We start from the raw sequence: 14,025 nt of genomic DNA, 5'->3' as shown, positions 1-14,025 counted from the left end.
TCAGTAGCACTTCCCAGTATACTCGCAAGCTTTTACCTTCCCTGAGGTAAATGAAAAACATTACAACAGAAAAATAATGTATTTCTTCTATTAGAGCAGCACACCTTTCAGTTCATGTGATAGCAACTCTTTTTACCAAGTCTCTGATTTATAGCGTTGAAGAGGCTGATTCATTCAACACATAGTCTTTTCTTCCCAATGAAAAAACCTTAGTCTCACTGTACCTATTTCAGTGATTCCCACTTTTATTCTTTAAGGCTAGAGCCCTTGAATACTCCTGATAAATTTCCAATGGGGCAATTCAGGGCACAATTTCTGAGAAGACATAACAGAATCTGATCCAAAAAGAAAGGCAGTGAAGGTTACTGAGGGAGGTGAATTTTTATGTTATGAAGGGGTGTGCTAGTAATTGTGGGAAGAAATTCAAGTAAAAAATAATAATCAGGAAAAAGTATGCGGAGACCAAAATGCGCTACAGTCCAGAGACATCTTCCAAAGGGAATCTTGGAAGCAGAAAGTCCTTGTAGCTTTAAAAGAAGATTTGACAAAACAATATAATAGGATCTGCATTTTTAAGCTGGCCAGCAGAGATTTTTTCCATGTGTTTGTGTTCCCTACCTCTCCTCTTTCCCTGACAGATGTTCTACTCCTCATTAAATAAGGAAGTAACAGCACCCTTTACTGTTCCTAGGTTTTCACCCATAGTTTAACCCCAGGTTTCAAGTACTGATGCACTTCTTTGCACCTATTCCACTGAAAGTAATTCCAGCTAATTTCTGTCTTTTAGCTGCTTTTCCTGTCTGTGGCTCAGGAAAGGAGGGAAAGTAAGAAAAAATGTTACCTGCTGGTTAGCAGTTCTATGAATGAAAAGCTTATAGCACAGTTTGCAAGCTGTGGGTAAGACTCAAAAAAAAAAAAAAAAAGTTTTATTCATTCTGTTTAATATCATACACTGAAGTTTGAGGCACCAATGGTAGGTGATTGATTTTTGTAGAAATAGTTCCCGTATCTCTAATTTCTTTACAATCTTTCTGTGTGCATTTTTAGATTTACATATGTTCCCCCTTCAAACATTAGGCTGGAGTCATTCTTCATCTCCCAGGGTTAACTAATCCATCATTAGGTGGACCCATGCAGATCCGTATGAGATGTTTGCTTTTAAAGTCAAACTTTCTTTCATCAGCTTTTGACATTTTATTCACTCAGACAAGCTGATTAATGGTGTCAGCATTGTACATTTGCTTTGCAATAAATACCAAGCAGATGTTATACTGGCCTATTGCCCCATACTGAGCATGAATCCTGTGAGACCTTGCTTTTGATAGCAGGTCAGTTACCAAAAGGTCAAATAGTGTCCCCTAGCCTGTTTTATGCATGAATATGATATTGACTATCTTAGATATTTTGATTCAGGTCTTCTGGGGGGGGCTTTATATTAGAAGCACAGGGTCAAAACCTGACATGTCAGACTAGGCGAAACATCTGCTGACTGAAAGAGCAATTTTTTCTGTGAAGGTTTCCAGGTTGAGCCAATTGTCAGTTGCTGTCATTATACCTTGTATTTTCTCTCTCAGCAGGTATGCAGGCGAGGTCTATAGGGAGAACTAACGTCTTTTCATTGAGCCAATGGGATGGAACAAAAGAATGTTTCAGACACCAGGTCTCTTTAGGTCTGAAATGGAAATCACAAACTCCAAGCTCAATACAGACTGAAAAGGGAACAGTTCTTACAAAAAATCTGGGTAGAGTTCCCCTCGGATAACAGGAAATATTAGGAAGAGACAGTAAGCCATATATAAGCATTTCCTTCAACATGGGCTAAACTTGAGAAATTAACCTACTGAAGTAGAACTGCATCTGTTTGACACTGCCATAAGAGAATCAAGTTACGATGCAGATTTCAGAAATGGGCCTGTGCCACAAAGTTTGAGTCAGTTCTGAAGTATTCCAAGGTTCAGGAAGTCTTCAGATCAACTGCTCTTGGGCCTTTCTCACATAATTTACAAAATGGAGACTGTAAACCCACATTATCTGTTATCTTGGGGCAAAGATTTTGAATATACCATTCTTCCAGATAAAACCAGAGTTATTGTCTCCCTACCTTCTTAAAATCCAATAGAATTATTACTGGTATTTAATTTACTAGTGTATTAATTTTAATACACAAATGTGAAATTATTATTATATTAATTTTATATTCCCATATGCTTGGGTTTTTTTCCCTAAAACTCTTTATCCATTCTAGGTGAAAAGAAGACAGAAAATAGAAAAACTACACATTAATCCCATACATCTAAAACTTAATCTGTTTCAGTGGATGCAAGATATGAATATTTACAGTGCTCGCAGGTATTATAGCCATCTCTAAGGCTCATGGACTAGCTCCCAACTGAGTCTCTATTAATACTGAATATTTATGATATTTAAATACCAGAAGTGTGATATTATTTTTTTATGGCATTCAGTGTTTGAATGTAAGCTACTTTGGCTAGAATGGCACAATTATATTGACACAATTTTGCTATTCAAAAGTACATCTTCCTTTATGACTGTTCTTGTTCACATATTCCTGGGAGCTTCATTATTTAGCTTAAGTTGAAGAGAAAGGATTCAGCTCTGGAGTTCATGATTCACTCTGCTTTTGAAGGGTATGAGTAAAACTCAGTATTTCATTCAACTCTAAAAAGACAAACATAAAATGACAAAGAAATATAGATATAACTAGACCATCTTCTCTATTAAATATACTTTCTTGATAAGTAGACATAGGTTGTTTATATTTCTTCCCCTAATAACAGATGCTCTAGTAATTTGCATTTAATTAAAATAAGTCCTTCTCGGGCTTAACAACCAACACATTTTAAGCATGTTCATTTGAACTATTGGGAGTTTATATGCACAAAACCCCTAAAGGTAATAAGGCTTTTACTTATTGAACACCTTTCATATCCCCAGTGTGTCTTTCCCTGTGTAAGCTGAGTCTTAGTTGTGACTTAAAGTGTTTTCTGTCCAAATTCATGGCCTCCCTTTTCCTTGAAAAAGAATCTGCAAGCAAGAAAGCTATTGAAAGATCAAGGAATAAAGAGAAGAATCACCCTGAACAGAAAGGCACTTGTTCCTTCTGCCACTTCAAGTTACTGACTTCCTTGCAGTCTCCATGCATTCATTTGCATAACAGAGGTGATCATCTGGCCTATACTACAGCAAATTGAATATAAAACAGTTACCGAAATATGAAACATGTCCTAGGGAATTCTCTGAACACTGGCATACAAATGAAGACCTTAGTGCTGCCTAGGAATAATGGAGGTGACAAAAGAGAAATATTAATGTTGATGATTGACTCTTATTGTTACAACATGTATGAGAGGCTACAGCAGGATTTCACAGTCTTGGTGAAAGAAACATTTGCTTTAGTTCATCTCCCTTCTTCCATTGCTGTAAAGTTCTTTAAGAGACTGGGCTTCATATTTCAGTATATAACTTGCCACCAAAACCAGCCACATTTTTATACTGTCTTGGACTGAATTGGACTCAAAGCTGGGAGATTTCTGCTTACATTGAGATATAATCATGTACTTAACGACCTTATTTTTAAGCACCAAACCTCATGAAAAGGACCTCCTGATCTGCAACATTTTACTGGGCCATTCTGTCTAGAATATATTTCCAGTTTCCCTGGTAAGACACTATTTTCCTTCTCAACATAAAACCAGCTGCAGGCTTTTATTCCTAACATTTAGAAATGAACAGGGAAGTATCAACCACACTCCTACTCTATCTTTTTGAACAGGATTCCCCATCTTTCATTTTTGCTAGAGCAGGTTAGGACTCCATGCCTCTTCTGTCACTTAACAGAACTACTACACATACACACTAAGTCCAGGACTTCCTAGGAAAAAGGCACACATGTTACTGTGCTTGCTTTCAGAAAGCCTGTTAGTTACTGCTCTAACCACTCTAACCTTCCATTGTATGTTCAATACAGTAATCTCTTCCCCTTTAAGTTTGCCTGTAAGATACAATTTAGTGAATCTTATTCTTCTCATCTGCTGCAACTGGCTGTCCAAGTTCTCCATTACTCTCTTCAAATCAATTTTCTCTAACATTTATGTAAGTCACATCTCATTCACTCAAGGAGAGACTGACACTACTAGGTTGCGATCTCATCCAGCAACTAACATCTCTCTCATGAAGATGTCCTTAATGCCGTTATTTTAAGGACAAAACCTAACAAAAAGGCCCTCCTGATATGCAACATTTTGAGCCATTCTGTTTAGAATATATTTCTGTTTAGAATATATTTCTGTTTAGAATATATGAAGCACACTGGGGCATGAGTTGGCAGAGAAGCTGTGGTCTTGCATTCAAAGAGGAGTGTGTGTCATATTTGCCTCATATATCTGAAAATGGAAAGGGGCTAGGGAACTATTTCCACTCATAAATTTCAAAAAACACTAGAGCTGAAAACACAATGTTATTTTAAGAAGATGTGGGGCCAGGGAGTGCAAGTCTTTCTTCTATCTTTGGGGTTTATCAAACTTTCTGGTTGATTTGGGCCATATTTTAAAATTCATAATGGCCACATGCTTACTCTTTTGTAACATCTTTTATCTCTTTTTTTTTTTCAAATTTGAATTTTGATTCTTGTAAACTCTCACACAGTCATTGCTTGCCAGCATCCAAGTGCGGGCAACAACAAAACACAACACAAATTTCCTGGGTTTTATAGTAACTGGCGATGCTGTTCTCCAGGGATAAGTATTAGCCCTGTGCATAAAGCTTGGCTTTCATACAAAACAGCCCTATTTCTGCTTTAAATTTGATCATAATGCTCTTATTTTCATGTCTGTCTTTATTAGTATAGTACAATATTTCTTTAAAAGCTTTTAATATTTTCAGGCTTCCTCCCATTTAAAGTTATAATTCTCTGCTATTTCAGTTAAACTCTACACCAGTTTTCTTGAAGTAATTTTTGCCTGCAGTTCTAGCCCTTCATTTCATCAGCACCAGTTACGGCTGTCCATCAGCAGCACGTTACTTAAAGCATACAAAAGATATAATCAACTTTTTATCCTTGATCTGGTGTTTCTAGAATATATTTTCACATTTTGAGTCTCCCCTTTTCACTACAAATCAATTTACTCATCACAGTACTGATATGGTTGCAGCTCAGCTCAACTCAGTTTGCTTTGGTGGGACTACAACCAATCACACAAAAAAAATTAGGCTGCTCTCCAAATTCTTTATCTGGAAGAAACAGAGCTGATACCAATATGTTCATGCTCTGATTCACAACTTTAAGAGCAGGCAAGGTATAAACTCTTGAAAAAAATCAATTTATTTGCTATGGGGATTACTAGTCTCATTTGCAAACACAGAAGAATGACTCTATTTCTGATACAGAAAATTTTGCTTGAAGTTTTTCCTTTTGAATCTTCTAGACAGTCTTCCCAGGTCCCAAATTGTAGCATTATAGTCTCATATCAAGTTTCTGTTTAAATCTGAAGCTGCCCTGTAGACAGCATTAGGCACAAATATATTACAACTGAACATTATGTTGTTCCCTGATACTGATGTATGAACACAGTTTTTTCTTTAGGTTGTAAATAAAGACCTGGAGCATGTGACACTTAACTCCTCTCTTTCATCTTCATAAGGGTGAAAGAACAGGTCCTCTTAATTATTTTCCTAATTTCATAAATGTGATCTGTTCTCCTCAAGCATGTAAATGTATCAGTAAAGAACTGCATATTTTGAGGAGCCAGACAGCTAATTTTTTTCTAGTTACCACTGGTCAATGAGATTGGAATCAGAAATCAGTGTAAAATCAAATTATGATACAAACTGATACAGTGACTAAAGTAATTCAGAGGCAAGAATGAGTAAGGATGCGACCAGAGAATCAGAGAATAGGACTAGAAAAATATAGGCAAGACACAGACTTTGGAGGAGGTAAACAGATCATGAAAGGTTGTTTCAACCTGGGGATTGCATAGAGGAAACAAAGCTAAGAAAGGAAACTACAGTTCTGACAAAAATGTAAAATATCGAAAAGAATGTGGAGAACAATGCATTAACTGTAAAAGACAGAAGAAATGTATGGAAATAATGAAGCAGCAGATTCATGCTTCCTGGTTCAGCAAAATAGCTACAGACTTAAGTTTAAGCATTCTTTTAATTCCCACAGAAACTGAATCCTTGATTAAAATCCTGCCCATGCTTATGTGCTGAATTAATCCTATAGTAATCATAGTCTCCTCCTTCAGCTTTCACTGAGACATAGGATTCATTGCATCTAAAGTATTTAGACTGCTCAGTACTTCAAAATACTGCTTTTATGTAAGAGTATCAAACCTGTAGCTACAAGATACAATTCATCTTTAATATTTTTCTAACTGTTTTCATTTGAAGGATCTTAGTAGTACTGGGCATAGACCCAATAAACATGAACTTGTCCAAGGATAGGAGATGGTATGAGATTTGCCCTCATATTTTCCTTCTCTATATTACCATGTTGAAATAGGAAGAAAACAACTTATTTTTCCCCCCAGTATCCCTGAATTGTTTCACATATATAATGCAGTAAAATGTAAAAGAAAATTGTTCTTGGAATCTATGCCACCATTTTTTTCCTGATAATAACTTTACGCACATTAAAATTAGCAGACGCTTCTTAACAAAATAACCCTGAACTAAATGTTAAGTGTTTATTCTCATCTAAAAACATAAACCAATCAGCAACCAAATAACTCTACAGTGTCAAATAAATGTGCTTTATGTATAATCATGAGGTTCTTATCTGAGGTGAATTAAATATTAATCTTACATAAATATATTTGAGAATGAAGACCTTGGGCCCACTGTAGGAGAGGATCTGGTTCGAGACCATCTTAAAAATCTGAACGCGCACAAATCCGTGGGACCAGATGGAATCCATCCACGGGTCCTGAAGGAGCTGGCGAATGAAGTTGCTAAGCCACTGGCCATCATATTTGAAAAATCATGGCAGTCAGGTGAAGTTCCCGATGACTGGAAAAAGGGAAATATAACCCCCATTTTCAAGAAGGGGAAAATGGAAGACCCGGGGAATTACAGACCAGTCAGTCTCACCTCTGTGCCTGGTAAAATCTTGGAGCACATTCTCCTGGAGAGCATGCTAAGGCACATGAAAAGCAACAAGGTGCTTGGTGACAGCCAGCATGGCTTCACTAAGGGGAAATCCTGCCTGACCACTTTGGTGGCCTTCTATGATTGGGGGTGCTGGCGGATGAGAAAATGAACATGGGCCAGCAGCGTGCACTCGCAGCCCAGAAAGCCAACCATATCCTGGGCTGCATCAAAAGGAGCGTGACCAGGAGGTCGAAAGAGGTGATCCTGCCCCTCTACTCTGATCTTGTGAGACCTCACTTGGAGTATTGTGTGCAGTTATGGTGTCCTCAACATAAAAAAGGACATGGAACTGATGGAACAAGTCCAGAGGAGGGCCACGAGGATGATCAGGGAACTGGATCACCTCCCGTATGAAGACAGGCTGAGGAAGTTGGGGCTGTTCAGCCTGGAGAAGAGAAGGCTGCGTGGAGACCTCATAGCAGCCTTCCAGTATCTGAAGGGGGCCTACAGGGATGCTGGGGAGAGACTCTTCGTCAGGGGCTGTAGTGACAGGATGAGGGGTAACGGGTTAAAACTTAAACAGGGGAAGTTTAGATTGGATATAAGGAGGAAATTCTTTCCTGTTAGGGTGGTGAGACACTGGAATCGGTTGCCCAGGGGGGTTGTGAGTGCTACATCCCTGGCAGTGTTCAAGGCCATGTTGGATGAAGCCTTGTGTGGGATATTTTAGTGTGAGGTGTCCCTGCCCATGGCAGGGGGGTTGGAACTAGATGATCTTGAGGTCCTTTCCAACCCTAACTATTCTATGATTCTATGATTCTATAGCATAGTGGTTTTGTGTATGTTTCTGAGGATGAAATTAATTACATACATTGGCCTGAATTATATACAATCAATACCCATTCTGTAACTAGGACTTTGTTGTTATTCTTAAAAAAATAAATAAATAAAATGGGAACAAAGAAAAAAATGAAAGAGAGAGAGGAGTAGAAGGATTTTTAAGGAAAGCTATAACAAAACCTAGAAATCCCAAATGGGAAGAAACTGAGTAACCAAGAGCAACAAAAGCTAGATCCAACAGGTCTTTAGTATCATACATTTATCTAGTGCTACAAAGCGTACTACAGGATTCTGGAAGTGTTTGCAAGATCAAGCACCAACCATTCAGATTGGCTGTAGGTTAGCAGTAACAACAGTTAATAAAATCACGTTTAAATATCATGTAAACCACTGAAGCTCCAGAGATGTTTTCATTCTGTAGAAATCATGGTAACTTAAATTATGCACAATTTGTCATGGCTTTTCTTTGGCTATTTAATTTAAAATACTATGGAGCTATTTACTAAACTGAGTTTTCCAAAAAGCAGAATTGTGGCAAAGGAGAGCAATAACTTTTTCGACAGTTTCTGGTTTAAGTCAAATACTTTAACAATTAAAAATAATTAGGAAAATGTGGGGGTTAGTTCCAGTGTTGTTGTAGCTATTAAATTATAAAGCTGTATTTTCAATGAATAATATACTTTGAAGCCTGGACAGTTTAGAGTTGGCATGTTTTTTCCATGGCATATGTCAACCCTGCTTGCTGAGCTGGACCCAGAACCATGGGCAGGACACTGGAGCTATACATTCTGAGGTAAAAGGGCTACTTACCTAATGAACATGGAAGTTAAAGGTTTCCTTTAGCATTAAATGATCTTTTAGAGTAGCACCAACACATCCCTGTATTGTAAAGAAGTTTGCATTTTCAGTGTATCTGCTGGATGGTTCACTGTGTCAAGGAGTGTTAAATTAAACACGGCTTCACAAGAATACTAATAGGAACTAAAACAGAGCAGAAGAACTTATTCACTCTGGAGTGGACTTTACTCATGTTAAACTCTTGGAAATGCTAGAAAACATTTTGGCTGACAAGTATTCTGTAATTTAGTTTAGTTTTGAGTATTATATACTTCAAATTGTTTGCATACTTAAGTATGAATGTCTCAGCAGATTGCAAGATCTAACCTACATACAGGTTTTTTTAGAAAGCCCTTCCACAAAATTAATGTGCAAGTGAGGCATTTGTCTCTTGTTTTTCTGGTGTTAAGACCTCTACATTTATCAACCAAATTTGACTATTACTGCCGCTGTAGCTGTAATCTAAACAACTCTAAGAATATGTTTATTAAGCATATAGCATAGTTCTTTTGGCTGGAATTCCACCATAAGCAGTGGATTTTGTTTTCTAGAAAAAGAGGTAAAGTGATTTAATAATTTATTAGATAGCAGAGAGAAATTGTGAACCTGAGTACAGATCTGGACTTGCTCACAAGTAATTGTCTGGGAAAAGTGCTAGTAATAAACTTCAGGTGTCTGCTGACATCTAAAAGGAGACATAATTGGCCTTAGCTGGGTGGGGGGACCTTTGCATTTATTGTCACAGAAAAAATCTAGAGCATATGTGACATTTAAATATTTCAAGGATAAGGAGAAGGAGGTGCTAGCAAAGGCCTAATGTGTTAATATCATGAAGTCCATAATTTGTCTGCTTTAAATGCATTATTCATTTTCTTTATGTTCAGAAGCATCAACCTTTTCAGAATAAATTTTTATTTCAATTAGAGAACATGGGTAAGTAACTACAGAAAACGGAAAGTTGAAAATCTCTTTTGCTCATTTACAACATCTCCTGCCAACAAAGTCTCCCCTTAGCATTTTCTTCTCCAAGCTGAAGATGTCCAGCTCTCTCAGCTTCTTCATATGCATCATGTTCTCCACCCCTAACCATTTTGGAGGCCTTCTGACTGATTCTCTCCCATATGTCAATATTGTTCTTGTACAGGAGGGAACCAAAACGGGACACAGTACCCAGAAGTCTTATGAAAGATCACTTCCCTGGCACTCTTGTTAATACAGCTCTGGATACCGTCGGCCTTCTTTGCTGCAAGGGCACGCTGCTGACTTGTATTCAAATTGTCCACTAGGACACCCAGGCCCTTTTCTGCAATTGTTTCCAAATGATCCCCAGCCTGTACTGTTGCATGGGGCTATTCTTTCGCAGATGCGAGACCTTGCAATTGCTTTTGTTGGACTCCAGGAAGTTCACATCAGCCTGTGCCTCCAGACTGTGGAGCTCCCTCTGAATAGCAGCCCTGCCCTCCAACTGAGTTCAACTTTCAAAATATAACAAAAGAACGTAAAAGCTAGAGAGCCGTGGTGGAAAAGAAGCCCTGTGCATCAGAGGCCTCTCAAGGGAAATGAGAGAACCAGATGGAGATCATAGTTTCATTTACCTCTAGAAGTTACTCGCACTGGGAAGGAGACATTGCAGAAATGTTTAGTTGGCTAGGCATTTTTCTATCCAGCAGCAAGAAGTTGGTTTGATCATCTATCTTACCATCTTGAACAAAAATATTTGTGCTGATTTCTTAAGATGTGTTGGCAACTTGCCTTATGATATTGGCATCATAAGATGCTATATTTGCATTTGCTTCCCACAACACTTTAATTCTGAATGTCTTTTGATTTGATGACAGGGACAATTCTAAATCACATACTAAAATGGATTCTTTATTCCACAGTTGTGGTTCCCCCAGAGGAGATGCCTGGGACCTCTCACAGACAAAAATACGTAGTACTCTGCAGGTGGTCTATTTAAATTCATTTTGTGCTGAAATCTTCTGAGAAGAAGGAAGGTTCTGAAAGCCAAGGAGACCATCTGGATTTATCTAATTCTTCAGATTGTTTATGTTGCATAAAAAGCATGTAGCAAGACAAGCCATCCAAACAGCATTGCTAGTGGAACCATATTCCTAATTCTTTGGCTTTAGAGAGTCCATAAATCTTTAAGGCTTTTAGGGTGTATAACCTTTCATAGTTTGTACCATTTCTGTCAGGATGGTGTTCCCTTTGCAAAACATGTAACCTAGGGCTCCACATAAACCATTTGTGGTCAGCAAATATGGCTTTGGGACAAATGTCCAAGATAGATTAAGCAAATTTGGCATTTAGGAATTCTGCAAGTTTTCACACCCCTCTTAGAAATCAACCCTCTCACAGATGCAGATATCATTTTTAATGAACAAATAAAAACCTTTAGAACAGTCAAATCAAGGTAACAAAACACCCCACACAGCCTTCACAACAGAAAATAATGCAGGAGGAAACCTCTCTCACGTCAACCAGAGACCGCTATTGATTTATGTATTCAGATACTCCTGTTAATGCACCACACTACTAAGCCACAAATTATTCAAGGAGTGATTTTTCCAGTACACAACAAATGCCACTAATGATTAGTGATCTTAGGAATGTGCTCTCTCAAAAAGGATGTTATTGTAGTGATATAACTGCTTCATGTGACCTGTGGCAAGAACGTCTGTGTCTGGTGAATGGAAAACAAAGGAACACATAAACACATATAAATTACTTTCAATTCATCTTCCATTATGTGTTGCAGGGTGTCTTAGTGACCATTACATCTCACAAGTGGACTTAAACCAGCCTCAACTGAGATATTCTTCCATTATCTCTGCCTTCATTGGGGTCTCTTCGTCTGTTGCTAAAAAGATTACAAAAGGCGCAAAAATAGGAAATGTACTAAAATCCTCATGTTTAACTTTACCTAAATATATAAGAAAGCACCCCCTGGCAGCTGTGGCACAATTGTCGGCCAAATGAGTAAAAAGTGTGCGTCACAATTTTGCTCTCTTTAGTCTGAGCAACCAAATCTATTCTGGATTCTTCCATGATTTGTCACAAGTGGTATGGCTGGTATGCTCTGGCAGTGATATGGCTGGTATGGAAGGAGAGAGAATGCTGTGCCTGTTTCTTTGTGGGGAAAAAAAAAAACAAAAAACAAAACCCAAAAAAGCCTTAATAAGCTCTGAGCACAGACTTGGACATAGTTCAGTTTTCATCACGTTAATGAGGAACAGTAATGTTAAAAACAACTAGTAAACATCATCTACATAGTTCTTCAAGCAACTCTGTGGATTGGGAAAGACTGACTCCTAAGGTAGTTTTCCTGCCTTTTCAGTGGAGTCAGCACTGGACTTCACCACTGGCCAGGAAAGCAGTATCTATTTCACAGAGCTGTTCAAGAGAGGAAGGAGAGAATGATTTCTTCCTTAAGACACTTTACACAGTGGAACCACTAGAGCTGGCCACCACCAGGACATGGGGTTGACTTGCAATGGCCCTTCCACAGCAGAAAGGATGAACCATGAGGCCTGTACTGTCTGGGGAGGCTGATCTTTGGAAGCTGTGGAGTCCCAAGTCCCTTCTGCTTTGTGGTGAGAGTGGGTATGGTCACTGGAAGGCTGAGGAGGTTTCAATTCTGAAGCTGGCAGAAGTGTAAAATGGTGTCTGTGTGGGTGCTGCTCTTGTTCCCCAGGAGGAAGCAAGGCTGGGACTGTAGGTGTGTAAGCATGGACACAATGTTTCATCAGCATCTGAAAATTACATTTCTTTCATCTACCACCGAAAAACAGGTAACAAGGTGCTCCCTTCCATGATGACGATGATGTTACAAAGGTGATTCTTTGATCCTACCAGTGCTTAGGATGCTTTTCCCCCAAAAATATACTTTCTTGACAACCATGGGGAGCTATTTCAGTATGGTAACAGCTACCACACGTCTCTGCAAATGTACTATTTTGCTTTTTGTTATGATTCTAAGACTTGAAAATTTCTTTTTTAAAAAGTATCTATTCCCTATGGGTGAATTTATCCTCCTAAAGCAAGCCTCTCAATGGCATGCTATAAATGTTCAAAAGCTAGATAACAAGAACTAAAATTGCAGTGGCTTGGGACTTATCTACTAGCTGAATTCTCATGTGTATGCGATCTATGACGCCAGTTTATCCTTTTCTGTTAACAACAGCAATAGCTGTGCTTCCAGAAAGCTTTGCTTTTTCCAGTCAATTTTGCCTCACTTAATCTCTCCTTTCGGGGAAGAGGGAAGTTAAACACTCCTAGCCAACTCGTTAAGGAGGAGGGAGATGGAATAAAGAGAAGTAGGGGCCGCTTCCCAGGGACCCTGTTTCGGGGCCGCTAACCCCTACCAGGCCGCTCCGGGGGCACCGCCCGCCGCCCTGCGCACCCGTGCAGCGCCCAGGGCACGGCTGGGGCCGGGAGCCGCCCGCAGGCCCCCTCGGCCCCTCCGGCACCTGGGGCGGCCTCTCGGCGGCGGGAGGGGGACCGGCAGGAAGCGGGGCAGCGCCGCGCACCCGGAAGCGGTTGGGCCGGCGGCAGGGGGCGGCGGGCGGCGCGAGCTCGAGAGGTGGCTCGCAGGCGCGTCCCGCCGGCCGCCGCGGGGCTCAGACGCGGCCGGGCCCGGCCGCCCCGCAGCCCGCGATGCCCTCGGGCTGCCGGGTACGCCGCGGGGCATGGTGAGCCCGGGGCGGTCGCTCCCTGCGGGGACCCGGCAGGCGGCCTCGCCGCTCCGCCTCAGCCTCCTGCTCCTGCTGCTGCTGCCGCCGCGGGGCACCGGGGCGCAGAAAGGTGGGTGCGAGAGCGGGCGGGCAGGGCGGCGGCGGGCGAGGGAAGCCGACGCTCTGGAACATGGCTGCATGGCGAGGGGCGGGAGCCCCCATCTCTGGTCTGCCCCTCAGCGCGTGGCCCCACTCCCCGAGTCTGCTCCCTCACTGTCCAACAATGGGCGAAAGAAGAGCCCCGTTCTTGGCAACCCCCTTTTCTTCGTCCTCACTTCCCCCCTTCTGGGGCGGCCGCCCGTCGGGGAGTGTGGGGCTCTCCCAGGTGGGGGGTTTGACCAGCTCCAACCCCAGGGGGAGCCGGGGGCGGGAGGGCTTCACCCGGGCGGGGCGCTGCCGGTGGGGCTGGAGGCGCTGGGCTGTGGAGGTAGCTCGGGGACACAAGGGCAGTCTGAAAGCGGAGGGCGCGCTGGGGTTTGTCGTCCTGAGCCACAGCCAG

The 14,025-nt window shown here is 40.9% G+C and overlaps 1 protein-coding gene across 2 annotated transcripts in view; it reads left to right on the top strand.

The window, feature by feature from the left end:
- The first annotated feature begins 13,373 nt into the window (after positions 1 to 13,373).
- The window catches only part of DCBLD2 (discoidin, CUB and LCCL domain containing 2), a 50,450-nt gene continuing 49,798 nt past the window's right edge, over positions 13,374 to 14,025 (top strand). The window contains exon 1 of one of the 2 annotated variants that reach the window (XM_065676570.1): positions 13,374 to 13,596. In XM_065676570.1, coding sequence (XP_065532642.1) covers positions 13,482 to 13,596 — 115 coding nt within the window. In that variant the 5' untranslated portion in view covers positions 13,374 to 13,481. The remainder of the gene's footprint in view (positions 13,597 to 14,025) is intronic. The other variant, XM_065676569.1, reaches the window with a different exon arrangement.

The sequence above is a fragment of the Lathamus discolor genome, chromosome 4 (genome assembly GCF_037157495.1).
Source record: "Lathamus discolor isolate bLatDis1 chromosome 4, bLatDis1.hap1, whole genome shotgun sequence".
Lineage (NCBI taxonomy): Eukaryota > Metazoa > Chordata > Aves > Psittaciformes > Psittacidae > Lathamus > Lathamus discolor.
Note: the sequence above shows the minus strand (reverse complement) of the source record. Positions and strands in the feature narration are given on the sequence as shown.